Genomic DNA, 14,190 nt, shown 5'->3' with positions numbered 1-14,190 from the left:
CACAGCTTTGTGCCGGCTGTTCCGGGGGGGGGCTCGCTGCCATTCTTCTTTTCTTTCCCCTTCCTCCGCCCTCGAACAATGCCCTCGGCAGCCGGCCGCGTTCACACCATTGTGTGGGGCGGCGCCGCCGCAGGAAGGGGGAGATTTTATCGCGCCCGTGAGCTCATGCCGGCCCCGGGGCCGCGGCGGGCCGGGGGGAGCCGCCCTGCCCGCGCAAGCAGGAACGCGGCTGTGGCCGTGCCAGGCCGCCCGCAGCACCCAGGGGCCGCGGTGCAGCCCGAAGCCCTGCTCCGCTTCCCCGCTCCCGCCGCCCTGGCGCGGGCACCCTGGCCTGGTGCGCTCCGCCGCGCCGCCCAGCCTCTCCCCTGTTTACCCAGGAACGGGTTGGACCTGCCTGCGGCGCTTTGCCACCCTCGCGGCGGTGCCCAGCCCCGCCGCGGCACGCAGGGGGGCGGCGAGGCCACGGCCAGCCTCAGGCGGTTCAGCTGGCCCCGAGCCCGCGGCCGGCGCCGCTGAGGGGCCCAGGGACGCGGCCCCTGGTGCCCCTTCGCCCCCGAGGGCCGCAGCTGGCAGGGCCCCCGTCCCCCTGCGGCAAGGCCAGGCCCGGCTTGGCTCGGGGCGAGCCCGCGAGCTCCCTGCGGCGACAGGAGCGACGGGAGCTGGCCAGGCGCCCGCCCGCGTCACAGCTCTCCCCTTTCACACAAAGGCCGTGCCGTCCCCCGGGGCCGCCGTCCCAGTGCCGCGGCTGGGCTCGGGCCAGGGGACGGGTAGGCACAGCCCGTGGGCCCTGCCCGCCACACCGGGCCCTCTCCGGCTGGAGCCACGGCGTTCCCAGCGGCCCCCAAGCCGCCCCAGGGCACCCCCGGCCCCCCAAGCAGGGCAGGCGACAGCCCGGCCCCAGTTCCCTGCCCGCAGCAGCTGAGCCGGCTCTCCCCGGGGGCGGAGGCGCTTCGGGACAGCGCTCGGTTTTTATTGCCGGCACATGAGAGCGGGCATTGTCCGCACCAGGGCCCCACGCCGGCAGCAGGCATGTCATGGAAATAACCGCTCACGGGACGGCCTGCGGCACCCACAGCAGCTCCCCGCCTGGCGCAAACAAGTGGAGCTGGTGCCGCGCTCGGCCCAAGGGCTGCTTTATTTTGGAGAAAGCCAGCAAGCTCCCCGAGCCTGGGGTCACCACTGCGGGGGACGCGACCTGACCACAGCACCATGCTCACCAAACCCCCGGTGTCAGTAGGGTCCCTGCTGCGGCAGCTGCAGCCCCCCGCATGCGGAGAGCACCCACAGCCATGGCACTAAGCGAGCGGGACCCAGCGTGCACCACCCCGATGCCCGTTTCGGGGCTCAGCTCCATGGTTGCTGAGGGGCACTGGGGCCGGCCCAGGAGCTGGCCCTGGCCTCCAGGGCATCACGGCRGTGGGGGCGGAGGGACCGGCCTCTTGGTCCCCGACTGCAGCCGAGGGACCCCGGCAGAGCAGCCTGGCCACAGACAGGTGGGAGCACCAACGGGGGCGCAGCGGTTTCCACGCCAGGCCCAGGCTTTGGTCCCCCAGGACTGCGTGGCCCCGGTGCACCCAGCAGTACCACGCACCCACCGGGGCAGGAGCCTCAAGGCCAGGGAGCCGGTCCTTGGCACCAGCCGCCCCGGGCTGGCTTCACAGCCCCCCCGGCCCTTCCCCTGCGGTCCCTAGGTGGCTGCAGCTTGCCGGGGCACACGGTTCCTCCCGCCGTGCGGTTTGGTCGCCTGCCCTCGCTTGCCCACGTCCATGGCTGCCAGGGCGTGCTTGGCCTTGGCCAGCTTGCTCTTGCGGCGCTGGCGGTCGCCGCACCACAGGCGGGCGCAGTACTCCTCCACCCGCTGCAGGTTGGTGTAGCTGATGAGGTGCATGATGTCCTTGAACCAGGCCTTGTGAGTGGGCGCCCCGGGCCGGGGTGCGGGCTCAGGGCAAGGCGGGCGCGCTGGCTCGCCCTCCAGCTCCCGCTGGAAGCCGTGCTCCAGCTGCTCCCTCTCGATCACCTCCAGGGCCGTCTTGGTGACGGTCTGGGTGAAGCCGTGCTCCAGTGTCTTGCAGTAATAAACGCCGGCATCATGGCGGTGCAGCGTCCGGAAAAGCAGCCCTTGCTCCGTCTGCAGGATCCGCTCGTCCGTCTTTACCTGCCGGCGAGCCCAGGGTCATGAGACGGGACATGCTGGGGGGGGGCTTGTCCCAGACCACGTGTCCCCATCTGCGCCTGGCATGGGGGGAGAGCCAGGAAGGCGGCAAGGCAAGCGCAGGAGGGGAGAGACCATGCGGCGGGGCTGCGTGGAAATGTCCCGAGCCCTGCTGGCTGCCCCAGAGGAGCACCAAAGCCCCTGCTGCCCACAGCTAAGAGAGGGGCCTGGGGGCCTCACCTCGTCCCGCTGCTCGTCGGGGGGCCTCTGCACGAACCACTGCACGCTGGCCTGCGGCGACCGGGGCGCGCACTCCAGGAAGGTGCTGTTGTGCTCTGCGCCGTAGAGCACCTTCTCCTCCACGCGCTCAAAGTCGTCCACTGGGCGAAGACAGACGCACGCTCAGAGCCCAAGCCCTGGCGACGGGCGGGCGGCCCAGCGCCACTCCCACACGGACCTGCTCCCCCGGACACGGGGCGGCCTTAGCCCCTTCTGTCCCCACAGACAGACATCGGGGATGTCCACAGCCCCCTCTCCACGCCAAGGGCCGCTGGTGCAGCTGGGACTCCCTGGTGTCTGCCCCCTCAGCTCAGCACCAAGCTCACCCAGGATGGTGGTGGCACCATGGGGCCCGTGGAGGCAGGATGATGGGACCGTGGCACCCATTTGTCACTGCTACCAGCCCGGACATGGGGAGCCGGGGCTGTCAGCATGCTCCCAAGGATGCAGGCAGCCCTGCGCCCAGGCAGCCCCACGCCACGGAGCCCAGGCTCTCACCAGTGAGGTTCTGGTCCAGGCACTGGTGCATGGGGTTCCCGTGGCGGACGTCCTGGCGGCGGTGGCGGCGCTTGCCCGCCGGCTGGTAGCGAGCACAGGCCGTGCCGTCCCAGGCGCAGTAGGGGTCCCGGGCCAGGCAGCACTCGGCGCACGCTGTGCCGTAGCTCTCGCACTGGTGCAGCCGCACCTGGGCCACCCCCAGGCTGGAGCCCACGTAGAGCATTTGCTGGGGGAACGGCACGAGACAGTGATGCTGGGCTCCCCGGGAGGGTGCCCAGGGTCCCGAGCTGTGGCCCCGCTTCGGTCCCTCCCATGCCATGGTGAAGTGGCCAGGGGTCGAGAGCCTGGCTCAGGCACCCTCTTGGCAGGGATGTGAGAGGGCTCGCCCCCGTCTCGCGCTGCTGGGGGCTGCCCCTGCCACTCAGCCACCCCACACGCCCCGGCTGTACTCACGCGCTTGACGGAGATCTCCATCTGGGTGATGGGCACAGGCGCCTGCCAGGGAGGAGAGCGGGTGTGAGGCTGACTAAACCCTCACCACGGGGGTTGCTCAGCACTGTGGGGGTTCAAGGGGCACCAGAGAAGTTTGGGGAGTTGGGGGAAATACATGGAGAGCTGCTGCGTCCAGACACCCGTCCAGCTGCCAGAGCCTGGAGGGAGCAGATGCTCCCTGCAGCTCCCCAGGCCACCATGGGGAAGGGGTCCTGGGCCAGGGGACCTCCTGGCTGCCTGGTCTGCTCACAGTCCCAAGCCCCCAGAGCCGTTGCTCTCAGCTCTCCTAGGGCCTCTTGGAGGACCCATATACATTCCCAACCTGGGCCTGCAGCGCCCACCCCGCTGCCCACTCCCCCCACACGCAGGGCACACGCATCACCTTAAAAACCTGCAGCTCCTCCAGAATGATATCCTCCGTGGCGGCCGAGTTTGCTTTCTGCAGGGCTACGACCTTCAGCACCGAGCCAGTGTCTGGAGGGAAGGGGGAAGGACGGAGGCATGAGCCTCCTCCCGTTGTGGACTGGCAGCAGGGCCAGCGGGTGAGCAGAGCCCAGCTGCACTGAGCAGCCTGCCAGCGTGTCCCCTGGGCAGGTGGGGTACTGTGCTGGGGAGCCCTTTACTTTGCTTTTACGAGCCTCCCTGCACACCCAAAGGCGGGCCCAAGGTCTCCGGCACCCTTTGGGCAGCTCTGACCCAACCCAATGGAAACATGGGGCAGGACACGGCTACGCAGCGCTCAGCCCCATGCCCCACTGCCTCCCAGCCAAGGCGAGGGCTGGTGGCCAGGCGGACAGTGCACGTGGACCTGCCATACATCTACGTACTGACCTCCGTTCGCTCACACACACGGGCTTTAGAGTCGTCTTGACCAAGAAACTCTTGCATGGCTTGAGCCTCAAAGTATAAAGCCAAACGAAAGCAGATGGAGCTGGCAATCCTGCTTCCATGAAGCGGGCACACAAGGTGTGACAGAGCATGTGGGACAGGGCCAAAAGGGCTCCAGGAGAGGTAGGCAAGTGATGCCCGGTTTTGAAAAGCGCAAATTAACTCATTAGTCTTTTAGAGGCATTTCAAAGAAAATCCTTTTCCAGGCAGCAGCTCCCCAGCAGTAACCACCCGGGCTGAGCTGGAGGGCAGTCATGCTGCCCACACCATGGGAAGTGAAACCAGAAAGCATTGGCTGGGCAGCAGGACCACAGCCCAGAGACACCACAGATGCCCTGAGGACCATCCTCACGTGCAGCTGGCCGGGCCGCTGCTTGTGCCACCTACCTGTGCCGAGGAAGAGGACGTCGTACTGCCCGTCCTCGGCCTCCACCCGGTCCACCACGAGCTGGTGCAGGTGGTGCTGCAGGTCGGTCTTCACTAGGAGGGGCTGGCGGTGCCGCGGGTACACGGGCTTGTACATGAGGGGGTGAGCACGGGCGAAGCGCAGCACGTCGTCGGGGTAGTCCTTGGTGGTGCTGTACTGGCGCCTGGGCTGGTTGGTGGTCTTGCTGGGGCACTGCGGGGCCGAGAGAAGCCCCTGCTCAGCCTGGCCACCAGCCCCGCGGCCAGCCTTCCCTCTCCCACCCCATCCTTGGGCAGAGGAGCTGATTTGGGTACCCCCTTCCAATGTGGGGCTCATCCCTCCCACTTTAGCAGTCAGCCCCTGGCAGTGCTGGGGTGGATCCTGCAGGGACCCCAACCCACGTCGTGAATGGAGGGGGGGGGGGGATCAGCCCTGTCGCCAGAGCAGTTGGGAGTCTGGTGGAGACCACCCCATGGTGATCTGCCGGCTGGGGAGTCGCTCACCACGCCGGGCCGCGGGTAGGGCACCCGGCCCTCGTAGGCGGCCCACTGGTGCAGAGGGCTGTCTCGGTGGGCGAAGGGCCCGTTGAAGACCTCCCGGACATCGGCCATGTGGTACACGCAGACAGCGGAGCCCCAGAAGACATGGCTGAAATGAGATGGCGAGCAGCGCTAGCGTGGTCGTGCTCATCACCAGCCGCCCAGGGACCTCTGTGGGACCCGGGGCAGGGAGCACCGAAGTGCCGACATTTCTGTCCGTATCAAGATGAAGCTGGCAGGTGTTAGGGACTGACCACGCAAGTTGTAGTGATGGTGGCCCCTGGCAGGGCCAACTGCAGCCCGAAAACCCACGTGCCAGCAGCCTACCACCCTGCTCCTCCAGCATGGCTGATTAAAGCAAAGGGAGGATGAGAACCACCACAAGCTCTGCTCAAATAAATCTTATGTTGTTAAGAGATTAAAGCAGGAGGACTTCAAGACTGTGAAAGAGGTGACAACTCACAGCTTAAAACAAGAGCGAGGGAGAGGAAAAATCTCGTTCCCCAGACCACAAGGCTGGGAGGGCACCTGCTCAGGGAGCCGAACCCCAATCCCAACTGGCCAGTGAGCTGCTGGCAGGCACTGTGCACCCCTTCTCATCGCAGGGCGGCTGATCTAGCACTCCCCAGAGACAAAAATATGTGATTGTGACCCAAATGTCTGTCTGCGTCCAACACTGTGCATGAATAACTCCCCCACCAGGGCTGGTACCTGCTGCACCATGCTCCTGATATTAGATCCCAGATGCTGGGATGCTCCTGCCCACCAGCCCAGGCGCAGGATGCTGCCAGCCCTTCTCACCCTGTGCATCCCCACGCGCTTGCGATATTGCTTGTCTGCCACTCACCAATGTCTTGAAGCAGCCTCTCACGGCCACGAGAGATGTGCTTTGAAGCAGGGCCCATTTTGGGGGCTGGGAAACCAGAGGCTGGGGCTGGGCGACTCACCTGACAGTGCTGAAGAGGGCGTAGATTTCTGGGCTCTTCCCATCTTTCGTCCTCAGCAAGAAGATGTCCTCTGGGGAAGACGAGACCGAGCCACGGGGTTTGTTGGTGCCCCAGGCACAGCCCCCGTGAGCTCCCCAGAGCCGTGGCCAAGGGACTGGCCCTTGCGGGCCCCTGCACCCCTTACCCAGCTCGTCGAAGTGGGTGTCGATGCCGCCGGGGCCCGGGACGGAGCACACCAGGCGGGCTTTGTTGAAGGTGCTCCACTTGTTCACTAGCACCCTCTGGCCTCCAACATCATTCTGCAAGGACAGGGAGATTCAGGCCACCACCATGGCCTGGAGGACTCTCCCTCTGCAGCCCATGAGCCCTGGGGAACCCTCAGCTGCACCAAAAAGCCCCAGATCCCCGTGCGGAGGGCTAAGGCTGGGGGATGCGGGGCAGTTGCAGGCACCGAGCCCCCCAAGCCTGCGCCCATCACAGCTGCTCAGGGCTTTTCTGGCCAAGGAGATGCATGGCCATCCAGGAGCAGCCAGCCTCCTGTGTCACCTCCCAGCAGCCCGGTAGGGCCAGGCAGCGGTGCCAAGCTGTGTTAACCCCTCGGGAGAGGAAAGGGTAGGGAAGACAAATGGAGAGCAGCCTAGCTAGGAGACTGTCCTCAGAAACCAAGGCGAGAGCAGCCCCGGGGTCAGGCGTGGGGATGGGGGGACTGGGAGACCTCTCCTCTCTGGGAAAGGGCCCTTCCCACTCCCTGCGGAGCCCCCGTCAGCAACGCCGCAGGCAGGGAACGGTCCCCAGGCGTGGGCAGCCGTTGGCAGGGACGAGCCAGGAGCAGGTCACGAGGAGGCCTGCTGCGGGGCCGCCGACGGGTGCCACCCCCGGGATGAGTGGTTCCACCGCCAGTAGGAACAGGCGCTTCCACGCACCGCTCTGCCAGTGCTGAAGAAGCCTGCCCCAATATTCGCCCCAGGAAACCGGGTGCCCAACAGGAATGGGGGGGTCTGGGGAGAGCCCGGCTCATCCCCGCGGCATCTCACCACACAAATCCGCGCCACACGGCTGAAAACGGTGTGCTCCTTGCCATCCGCCTCCGCCACCTTCTCCGTGAAGAAGAAGTAGACCTTGTCGTCGTCGCGGTCATCGCTGTCCGGGATCAGGTAGGCTGCCACGAACTTGGGGTCTGCGGGAGAGCCGGCTGCGTCGGGCAGGGACCCCCGCGCCGTGCCGCGCCGCACCGAGCCCACCAGAAGGAGCCGGCCCCGCTCACGCCCTCGGCCCCGCTCGCGCCCGCGGGCACCGTTACCGCTGAGCAGCCGCTGGTCCGTCTCGGTGCGCAGGGCCGAGCGGGTGCCCATGCTGCGGAAGATGACGGGGTCGCGGCCCAGGAAGTCGGCGGTGAGGCCGGCGTACAGCTCCCCGCCTGCAAAAGCGCCCCATGGGCCGGCTGAGCGCCGCGCGGGGCGGCCGAGCCCCGGCACCGGCGCCTCTCCGGCAGCCACCTACCGACGACGGCGCTGGCGAAGGCACGGTCGGGCTCGTGCGGGCACCTGCCCCGGCCGTTCTCCGCGCCGGCGGGCTCCAGGGCGAACGCGTGCTGGCGGGAGGGGGAGCAGGCGCTGGTGAGGCGGGCGGCGGGGACGAGCCCGGGAGGCAGCCCCGCCGGCGCGCGCCCTACCTCCCCGCGGTGCCCCACGTAGACGAAGGCGCAGAGGGGGCGGAAGGCGCCCGTGCCGCAGGCCAGCAGGTGCGTCCGGTTGTAGGGGTGCAGCAGGCGGACGTAGTTGGCGCACTCGGTCTGCGGAGACAGCGGGCAGCCCCGTGAGGCAGGGCAAGACCCCCGGCCCTTGCAAAAGGACCGGGCTTTCGGGGGCTTCCTGAGCCCCTCGGAAAAGCCCGCGTAATCCGGACAGCGCCTGCGTCTCCGGCCACGGGCACCCAGGGGCTCGCCCCGTCACGCAGCRCGGCTGCACCAGCCTGCCGAGGCCCTTTCGGTGCTGCAGCAGCTCCCGGGCACCCGCCGCCGCCGGGAAACACCGGGTGGAAATTCCCACGCAGCGCCCAGGAGTCCCGGGGGCTCCCCGCCCCGGGGCCGCCACAAGGACGTCCTTCCCTGCCGTGTCCCTGCTCCCGCAGGGCGAAGAGGGGCCGCGGGTGAAACAAAGGGAGGAAACGCAGGAGACGGAGAGACAAGACGGATACCCGGGGCCGTCCTGCGCTGCCGCCTGACACAGGCCAACRCCGATCCATCGGTAGCTTCTGGGACCGTCCCTCTCCCGAGGCAGCGACCGTGGGGCCGATAAGGCCTGGGAGACTCAGCGTCCCGTCTGACGGCCTCTCGCCCTCTCCGGGGCTCGGCCCGGGAGGGAACGGCAGCCCTGTGACACGGCCACCCGGCGCTGCCCTCATGCCAGCCCCTTCCAGGTGGCACCGACGCCGTCCCCGGGGCAGGGACCCGCCGTCCCCGGCCCCTTGCACCAGCACCACGTGGGGTTCACCAGGCTCTCCCGGCGTCTCCTGCCGGAAAGGGCCCACGGCAGAGGGGCTCCCAGGGCTCTAAGAGCCGCGGGTTATTGCGGACAAGACCTTAGATGGGGCCAGGTCCCTGCGGTCCTAAGAGCCCACTTGAAATGCTTCGGGGGTCTGGAGAGCCGAGGGCTCACGGCTCCGATAACGCCGCGGAGAAGCAATGGAGAAATTCTCGGAGGAGCCCGTGAGGGTCCGTGCGCAAGGGATCGCCCCGCCTGCGGCTGGTGCTCAGTGCTCCCCGAGAGCCGCCAGTCTCTACAGAAATATCTTGCGTTCCAGCCCCAGCCGCTGCCGCGGGGCCGCCGCTGGGGCATGCGGAGGGCGTTAGGCAGGGAAGAGAGGCCAGCGCTCCCGGTATGCCCGTCCAGCTCCTGCTCGGGCACAGCCATGCTTTGCTCGGCAGCTCTCCCAGGCCAGCGCCAGCCCTGGCCGCCCTCCGCCGTCGTCCCCCGCGGCAGGGGCGCGAGGCCCCTCGTCTGCTGGGAACACAGCCGCTGAGCTGCCCCCGGGGGGTTCCCAGCCTCCCCGCTGTTTATTTTCCCTTTGCAAAGAGCCTCTAAAATAGCAAGTTAAAAAAACCTTCGAAAAATAAAAATTGAGCCTGACCCCAGCCTGGATCTGTCGGTGAGAGCTTGCAAAATAAACACGCAGAGAGGGACAGGCACTCCCGAGAGCAATTAGTCTGGGCTGGGGGAGCCGCGGGACTCGCTCCCGCTCCCTCTGCGGTACTCCTGTTTCATGTCAGGGCAGGGGGGGTTCAAAGTAATTGCAAAGAGGGATAAGGTTTGGGGAATGAAGTCACTGAACCTGATCGAGCTACAGATTTCCCATCGTCGGGGATGCCCAGGACGGGACCAGATCCCGCTGCTCACTCGCATGTGCCGAGCTCTCCTCCAGCACGGCATGGCCCTCCTGCCTGGCTCCTGAGCATGGAGCAGCCTCGCCAGCTCCCTGCCACAGCTCGGTGCCCCCCCCTCCCGTGACCATCTCCCTGCTGAGACCACACACCGCTCAGCACACTGATGGGATTTCCGGAGCCCGGCACAAGTGTCTCACGCGACCAGGCTCGGGCCCGGTCTCCCTGCCTCGGTTCCCCACGGCACAGGGGAGGGGCGGGAAGAGCCGGCTGGCACCTGGGAACAAGGGGACCCTCGGGCAGCGCAGAGCAAGAGAGACTCACCGCTGGGTCCTTCCCCTTCCGGACACACTCCTCCGTCTGCCCGGGGACGGGCGGCCAGTAGATCTGAAACGCAAGGGACCCGTCGGAGCGGGGGAGACGCCCTGGGAATACACCCCCAGGCTGCCGGTGACGGGGCACAGGGCACCGGCCACGGGCGCAGGGGCAGGCGCGACGGAGCGAGGCGCTCGCCTGGTGGGCCACCACCGGCCCGAGCCCCCTGCACCGGTCGGCTGCTCTCGGCGCGGGGGCGGCTTGGGTACACAAGCCCTCGACCTCGTCTCGGTGACCCGGCACGCTGGAGGGGCACTTCATTTCCTTCTCCGCTTTCCTCTGCTAGGAACGGCCCCGAGCCCGGGGCTGGGTTTAAAAAAACCCCAAAACCCCAAAGAGGAGAGGGCAAAGGGAGGAGGGGAGCCGCCGCTGGGCTTCGCTGCTCCGCAGGTAGGGGAGAGGAGCTCCCCTACCGAGGGGCAGCACGGGCTGGGGGGTGCAGGGCTTTGCCGGCTGAGCCCTGGCACAGCTCGCTGCAACAGTGGGTGGTTGTAGCACCCTGCCTGTGCAGGCTTGCTTTCGACAGTATTTTTGGCCCCGGGGCAGAGGAAGCGGGGCGCTCGGCGGGACGCGGCTCACCTCCTTGGCATCCATGCCGGCCCGGTCCAGGCGGAGGGAGTAGAGCACATCCTTGCCCCCGACGAAGAGCCGGTCGCGGTACTCGTCCAGGTAGAGGGAGCGGAAGCCCAAGGGGCCCCGGAGGCCGAAGAAGAGGACGGAGCGGTTGGTGCTCAGCAGCTCTGCCAGGAAGGAGCGGCACGTCAGGCACCATCCCCACCACGACGGGGCATGGCCATCCCTCCTCGCTCCCGGCCGACGTCCTGGCCCCCCGGCTGCACGTGGGGGCCGCGGCCGGCGCTCGGAGCAGGGGGCAGCCTGAGCCGTCACCAGCCCCCAGTAAGGACAGCAAGGACAACGCACCGATAACACCCCACRGCTAAACGCCCGCCCGCACCTTGGGCTGCAGTGGCTGGCGGCGAGGAGCGGGACGACGCTCGGCCACAGGTGCCGCACGGGCTCCCGGCCTCCCGCCGCCCTCCGCACGGGAGCGGGACATGAAAGGACGCTTATCTGCAGGCTTTGCTGTGCCGGGCCGCGCACAGCCCACGGCGAGATAACCACGGGCATGCACCGCCGGAGGGGAGCCCGGGCCCTGCACAGAGGGCCCCTCGACCCGAGCGACCGTCCCCAGCCCCGGGGGGGTTTGGTGCAGCTGGCCCCAGGCTCACCCTCCCACCGGCCCCGGCGGCGGGTGCTGTCCCCGAGCGGGTGCCGTCCCCGCGCCGGGGCGCCCACCCGGAGCAGACAATAGCAGGCGCCCGGCCAGCGCCGCGGGGAAGCTGGTGCTCAGCGAGCACGCCGGCGCCGCTATCGCCAGTGGGGAGACTTCCTCCGCTGGGACACGAAACCGCCCCCGAGGTCCCCATGCTGACGGACAGTTCCCGACCAGTTGGTGAGCGTGACGCTGCCAGGTCCGTGCCCCCAAGCCCTCAACAGCAGGGGCTGAGGTGCCCTGGGTGCCCCCTCCGCCAAGCCGCAGGACCCTCAAAGCCTCCTGGTCCCCAAAAAGCTCCCCGACATGCAGCGCCGCAGCCAAGGCAGCCCGGGGCCACGACCGGCAGCCGTCGGCCAAGCGGACGAGGAGGACAAAGAGCCATTGAGGAGCACGGCCACGTCCCGGGATGCCCCCCACGCCCCTCGGCTGCCCGTCCCAGGGAAGGCGGCCAGCTGGCCCGCGGGGACTGCTCGCCCCCCGGACACCCCCATCCCGGCCACAGCATCCCGGCGCAGATCAGGTCCGGTCCCTGACAGAGGGGGTGGCACCAGGACGAGGCTCTGCTCTGCTCAGCTGGCGCCAGCCTGGCACACCTGATGCTTGCTGGGGGTTATCTGCAGCTTGCCCCCCCCGAATCCTGGCGGTGCCGGCTGCATCAAGGATACGGCCCCGCGGCAGGGCTCCAGGCGCTGCAAGACGCTCGCCCCAAGCACGCAGAGCCGGTGTGGGCACCGCGGGACCCCCCCGCCCCATCTCCCCGGCAGGGCCGCTTGCCTCCCAGGCACCCCGCGCCCTCCCAGCCTCTCGGGCCCCCCCGTGTCACCAGGCCCAGCCCAGGAAAGCGCAGCCGTCTCCTATTCTTGACCAGCAATAATATTTTCCCAGCTCAGAATAACACTGGCAAAGTCGACGGGCTCCTTTTATTGTTTCAGGCAAGGCTTTCCCCGCTCCCCAGCCCGGCAAATTCCTCACGCTCCTCGCGTTACACCGGCTCAGCACCCCCTCTCCTTGCCCGCTCCCGCGGGGCGGACGGGGGCTCCAGCCCTGCTCCGCAGAGAGCAGCACCCTGCCCCCCATGGACCAGCTGGGCATCCTTGCCCCATGGTGAGGGTCCCCTGGGAGTTTCCCAGCCCCACTGCACAGGCCCTCAAGGGGACAAGGCAGAGCTTGGGTGGTGACATCCCCCCCCTGCCCTCAGGGCCACCAGCCGAGCACATCCCAAGCTGACAAGCTAAGTAAAAGCAGCTTTGGATTTCCACAGTTCTCATTTTTTGAGGCCATTCACAGACTTCTGATGGTTTTAATTGAATTTTTCATTTTCTTTTTTCTTTTGCATGGAAAAAGCAGTGGCAGAACTTGTTTCATGGGAAACCTCAGCTTCTGGTTCCAATTTGGAAGAGGAACAGAACAATCAGCTCAGAAGAGCTTCAACACAAGTTCATTTCCCACAGGAGCCGGAGAAACCTGCCCACCCCCAAGGAGCCGCTCACCAGACGTCTCCCCCACCTGGGGAGAGGGCACCTCTCGCCCGGCCCACCCTGGCCCCTCTGCGTGGGGGGTGGACTTTGTTCTGGAGCGGAGCAGGGGACACCCCGGCAGAGCAGGGCTCTGGTCCCTGCAGCGAAGCTTTCCTGGGGACCCCGAAATCTAGTCCTGCCATCAAGCCCCCACCAGAGGCACAAGAGAAACAGGATCCCAGTGCTGGGCAGAGCCTCGAGCCACCCCACATGCCTTCCGCCTCCCAAAATAAGCAGACACTTCTGCGCCTCAGTTTCCTCTTTTCAACAGCAAGGGAGCTCTGCAGGCACGACACAACAGTGCTGCGGGGCAGCTGATGCCACAGTCTGCCCGAGGACGGACCCAAGGACGCAGCCAGCCCATGTCCCAGGGTCGCTTCCCACCCCGCACCTGGCCAAGGGGGCCCTGCCAGCCTGGGCACCCGCTCTGCTCTCCCGCTGCCCCGTCCTCATGCTGGCATAGGACACTTGCCTGGGCGAGCCCCAACCCCGGCAGCACAAGGTCACACAGCAGCTTTCCGCCAGCACAGGGATGCGTACAACAGCTCCCTGGGCTGGATAAGGGCTGCGCTACCCTAGCTCCTTTCCTGCTTGGGAGACAGACATTATGCAAGTTTTTTTAAACCAGGTTCATTGCTTTTATGCCATATGCAGCAGACTGAGATGCTCTGGACTCCCACTCAGCTGTCAAGTTTAGCTGAAATCAGCAAAAGGATTAAGTTAGCAGAGCAGGGAGACCCAAGGAGCCGGAGCAGGATCACAGGCAGAGTTTTAATTAAAACCGAACCCTCCCAGCGCAGTGCACAGAGGGCCCCGCCGCACCTGCCCCCCCGGCGCTGGGAGCCGCCGGTGCCGGGCTGGGCAGCAAGCGCCACCGCGGCGTGCGGCACGGGCAGCGGGCCCGCCCCGGGGGCCTTATTTCGGGGCCGGGCAAGGGGCTGCGGGAGCCCCCGGCCAGGTACGCCGTTGCCCCCAGCCTCAGAGCCGCAACGCGAGGGGAGAAGCGGAGCCCCGAGCGACGCGTCCCGCCGAGCCCGGAGCGCACCCGCTTCCCGCGGCGGCGCTGCGCCCGCCCGGCCTCCCCGCGCTGTGCCTCAGTTTCCCCCGGAGCGAGCGGGCCGCGGAGGAAGGGAGCGGGAGGCGGCGGCGGCCGCGGGTCCCGGCGCTGCAGCGCGGGCAGCGCATCGCCGCCGGGGCAGCGAGCGGCGCCGGCCCCGAGCCGCCCCAGCACGGCGCCCTGCTCCCTGCTCCCGGCGGGTTTTAGATCCACCGTCCTTGGGAGCTTTTTAACGAAGTTGCGAGCGCAGCCCGAGCCCCGCCTGGAGCGGAGCTTCCCGCAGGTGCTGCCGCCCGCCGCAGCCCCGGCGGCAGGTGAGGCCCCCCGCTCGCCGCCCGCCCCAACCCGGCCCCGGCCCCGCTCCCGTCCCCGCTCACCGCGGTAG

The 14,190-nt window shown here is 67.7% G+C and overlaps 2 protein-coding genes across 2 annotated transcripts in view; both read right to left on the bottom strand.

Moving 5' to 3' along the window:
- BAP1 (BRCA1 associated protein 1) overlaps positions 1–1,354 on the bottom strand; it is a 19,408-nt gene extending 18,054 nt beyond the window's left edge. Inside the window, exon 1 of the mRNA XM_026071502.1 lies at positions 1,286–1,354. Within this exon, the coding sequence (XP_025927287.1) occupies positions 1,286–1,354 (69 nt within the window). The remainder of the gene's footprint in view (positions 1–1,285) is intronic.
- Positions 1,355–1,658: 304 nt separating this feature from the next.
- SEMA3G (semaphorin 3G) lies at positions 1,659–11,722 on the bottom strand. The gene is made up of 16 exons (XM_026071501.1): positions 11,572–11,722; positions 10,535–10,695; positions 9,905–9,967; positions 7,874–7,993; positions 7,702–7,792; positions 7,502–7,618; positions 7,236–7,378; positions 6,386–6,500; positions 6,202–6,271; positions 5,219–5,363; positions 4,697–4,928; positions 3,804–3,895; positions 3,383–3,424; positions 2,930–3,155; positions 2,393–2,532; positions 1,659–2,155 (listed from the first exon to the last, which is right to left on the bottom strand). Exons 1-16 carry the CDS (start codon positions 11,720–11,722, stop codon positions 1,688–1,690), a joined length of 2,376 nt encoding a protein of 791 aa, XP_025927286.1. The 3' UTR covers positions 1,659–1,687.
- Positions 11,723–14,190: the final 2,468 nt, after the last annotated feature.

This window comes from Apteryx rowi, unplaced genomic scaffold (assembly GCF_003343035.1).
Source record: "Apteryx rowi isolate R43461 unplaced genomic scaffold, aptRow1 scaffold_326, whole genome shotgun sequence".
Lineage (NCBI taxonomy): Eukaryota > Metazoa > Chordata > Aves > Apterygiformes > Apterygidae > Apteryx > Apteryx rowi.
The sequence above is the reverse complement of the archived record's forward strand: the minus strand, read 5'-3'. Positions and strand labels throughout refer to the sequence as shown.

Coding starts and splice junctions, on each gene's coding strand:
- SEMA3G (XM_026071501.1), bottom strand. CDS start 11,722: ATGGGGGTGTCCGGGGGGCGAGCAGTCCCCGCGGGCCAGCTGGCCGCC. Junction 7,619..7,701: donor CTTCGCCAGCGCCGTCGTCG/GTAGGTGGCTGC, acceptor GCGCTTTTGCAG/GCGGGGAGCTGTACGCCGGC. Junction 2,533..2,929: donor CCTGGACCAGAACCTCACTG/GTGAGAGCCTGG, acceptor GTCTTCGCCCAG/TGGACGACTTTGAGCGCGTG.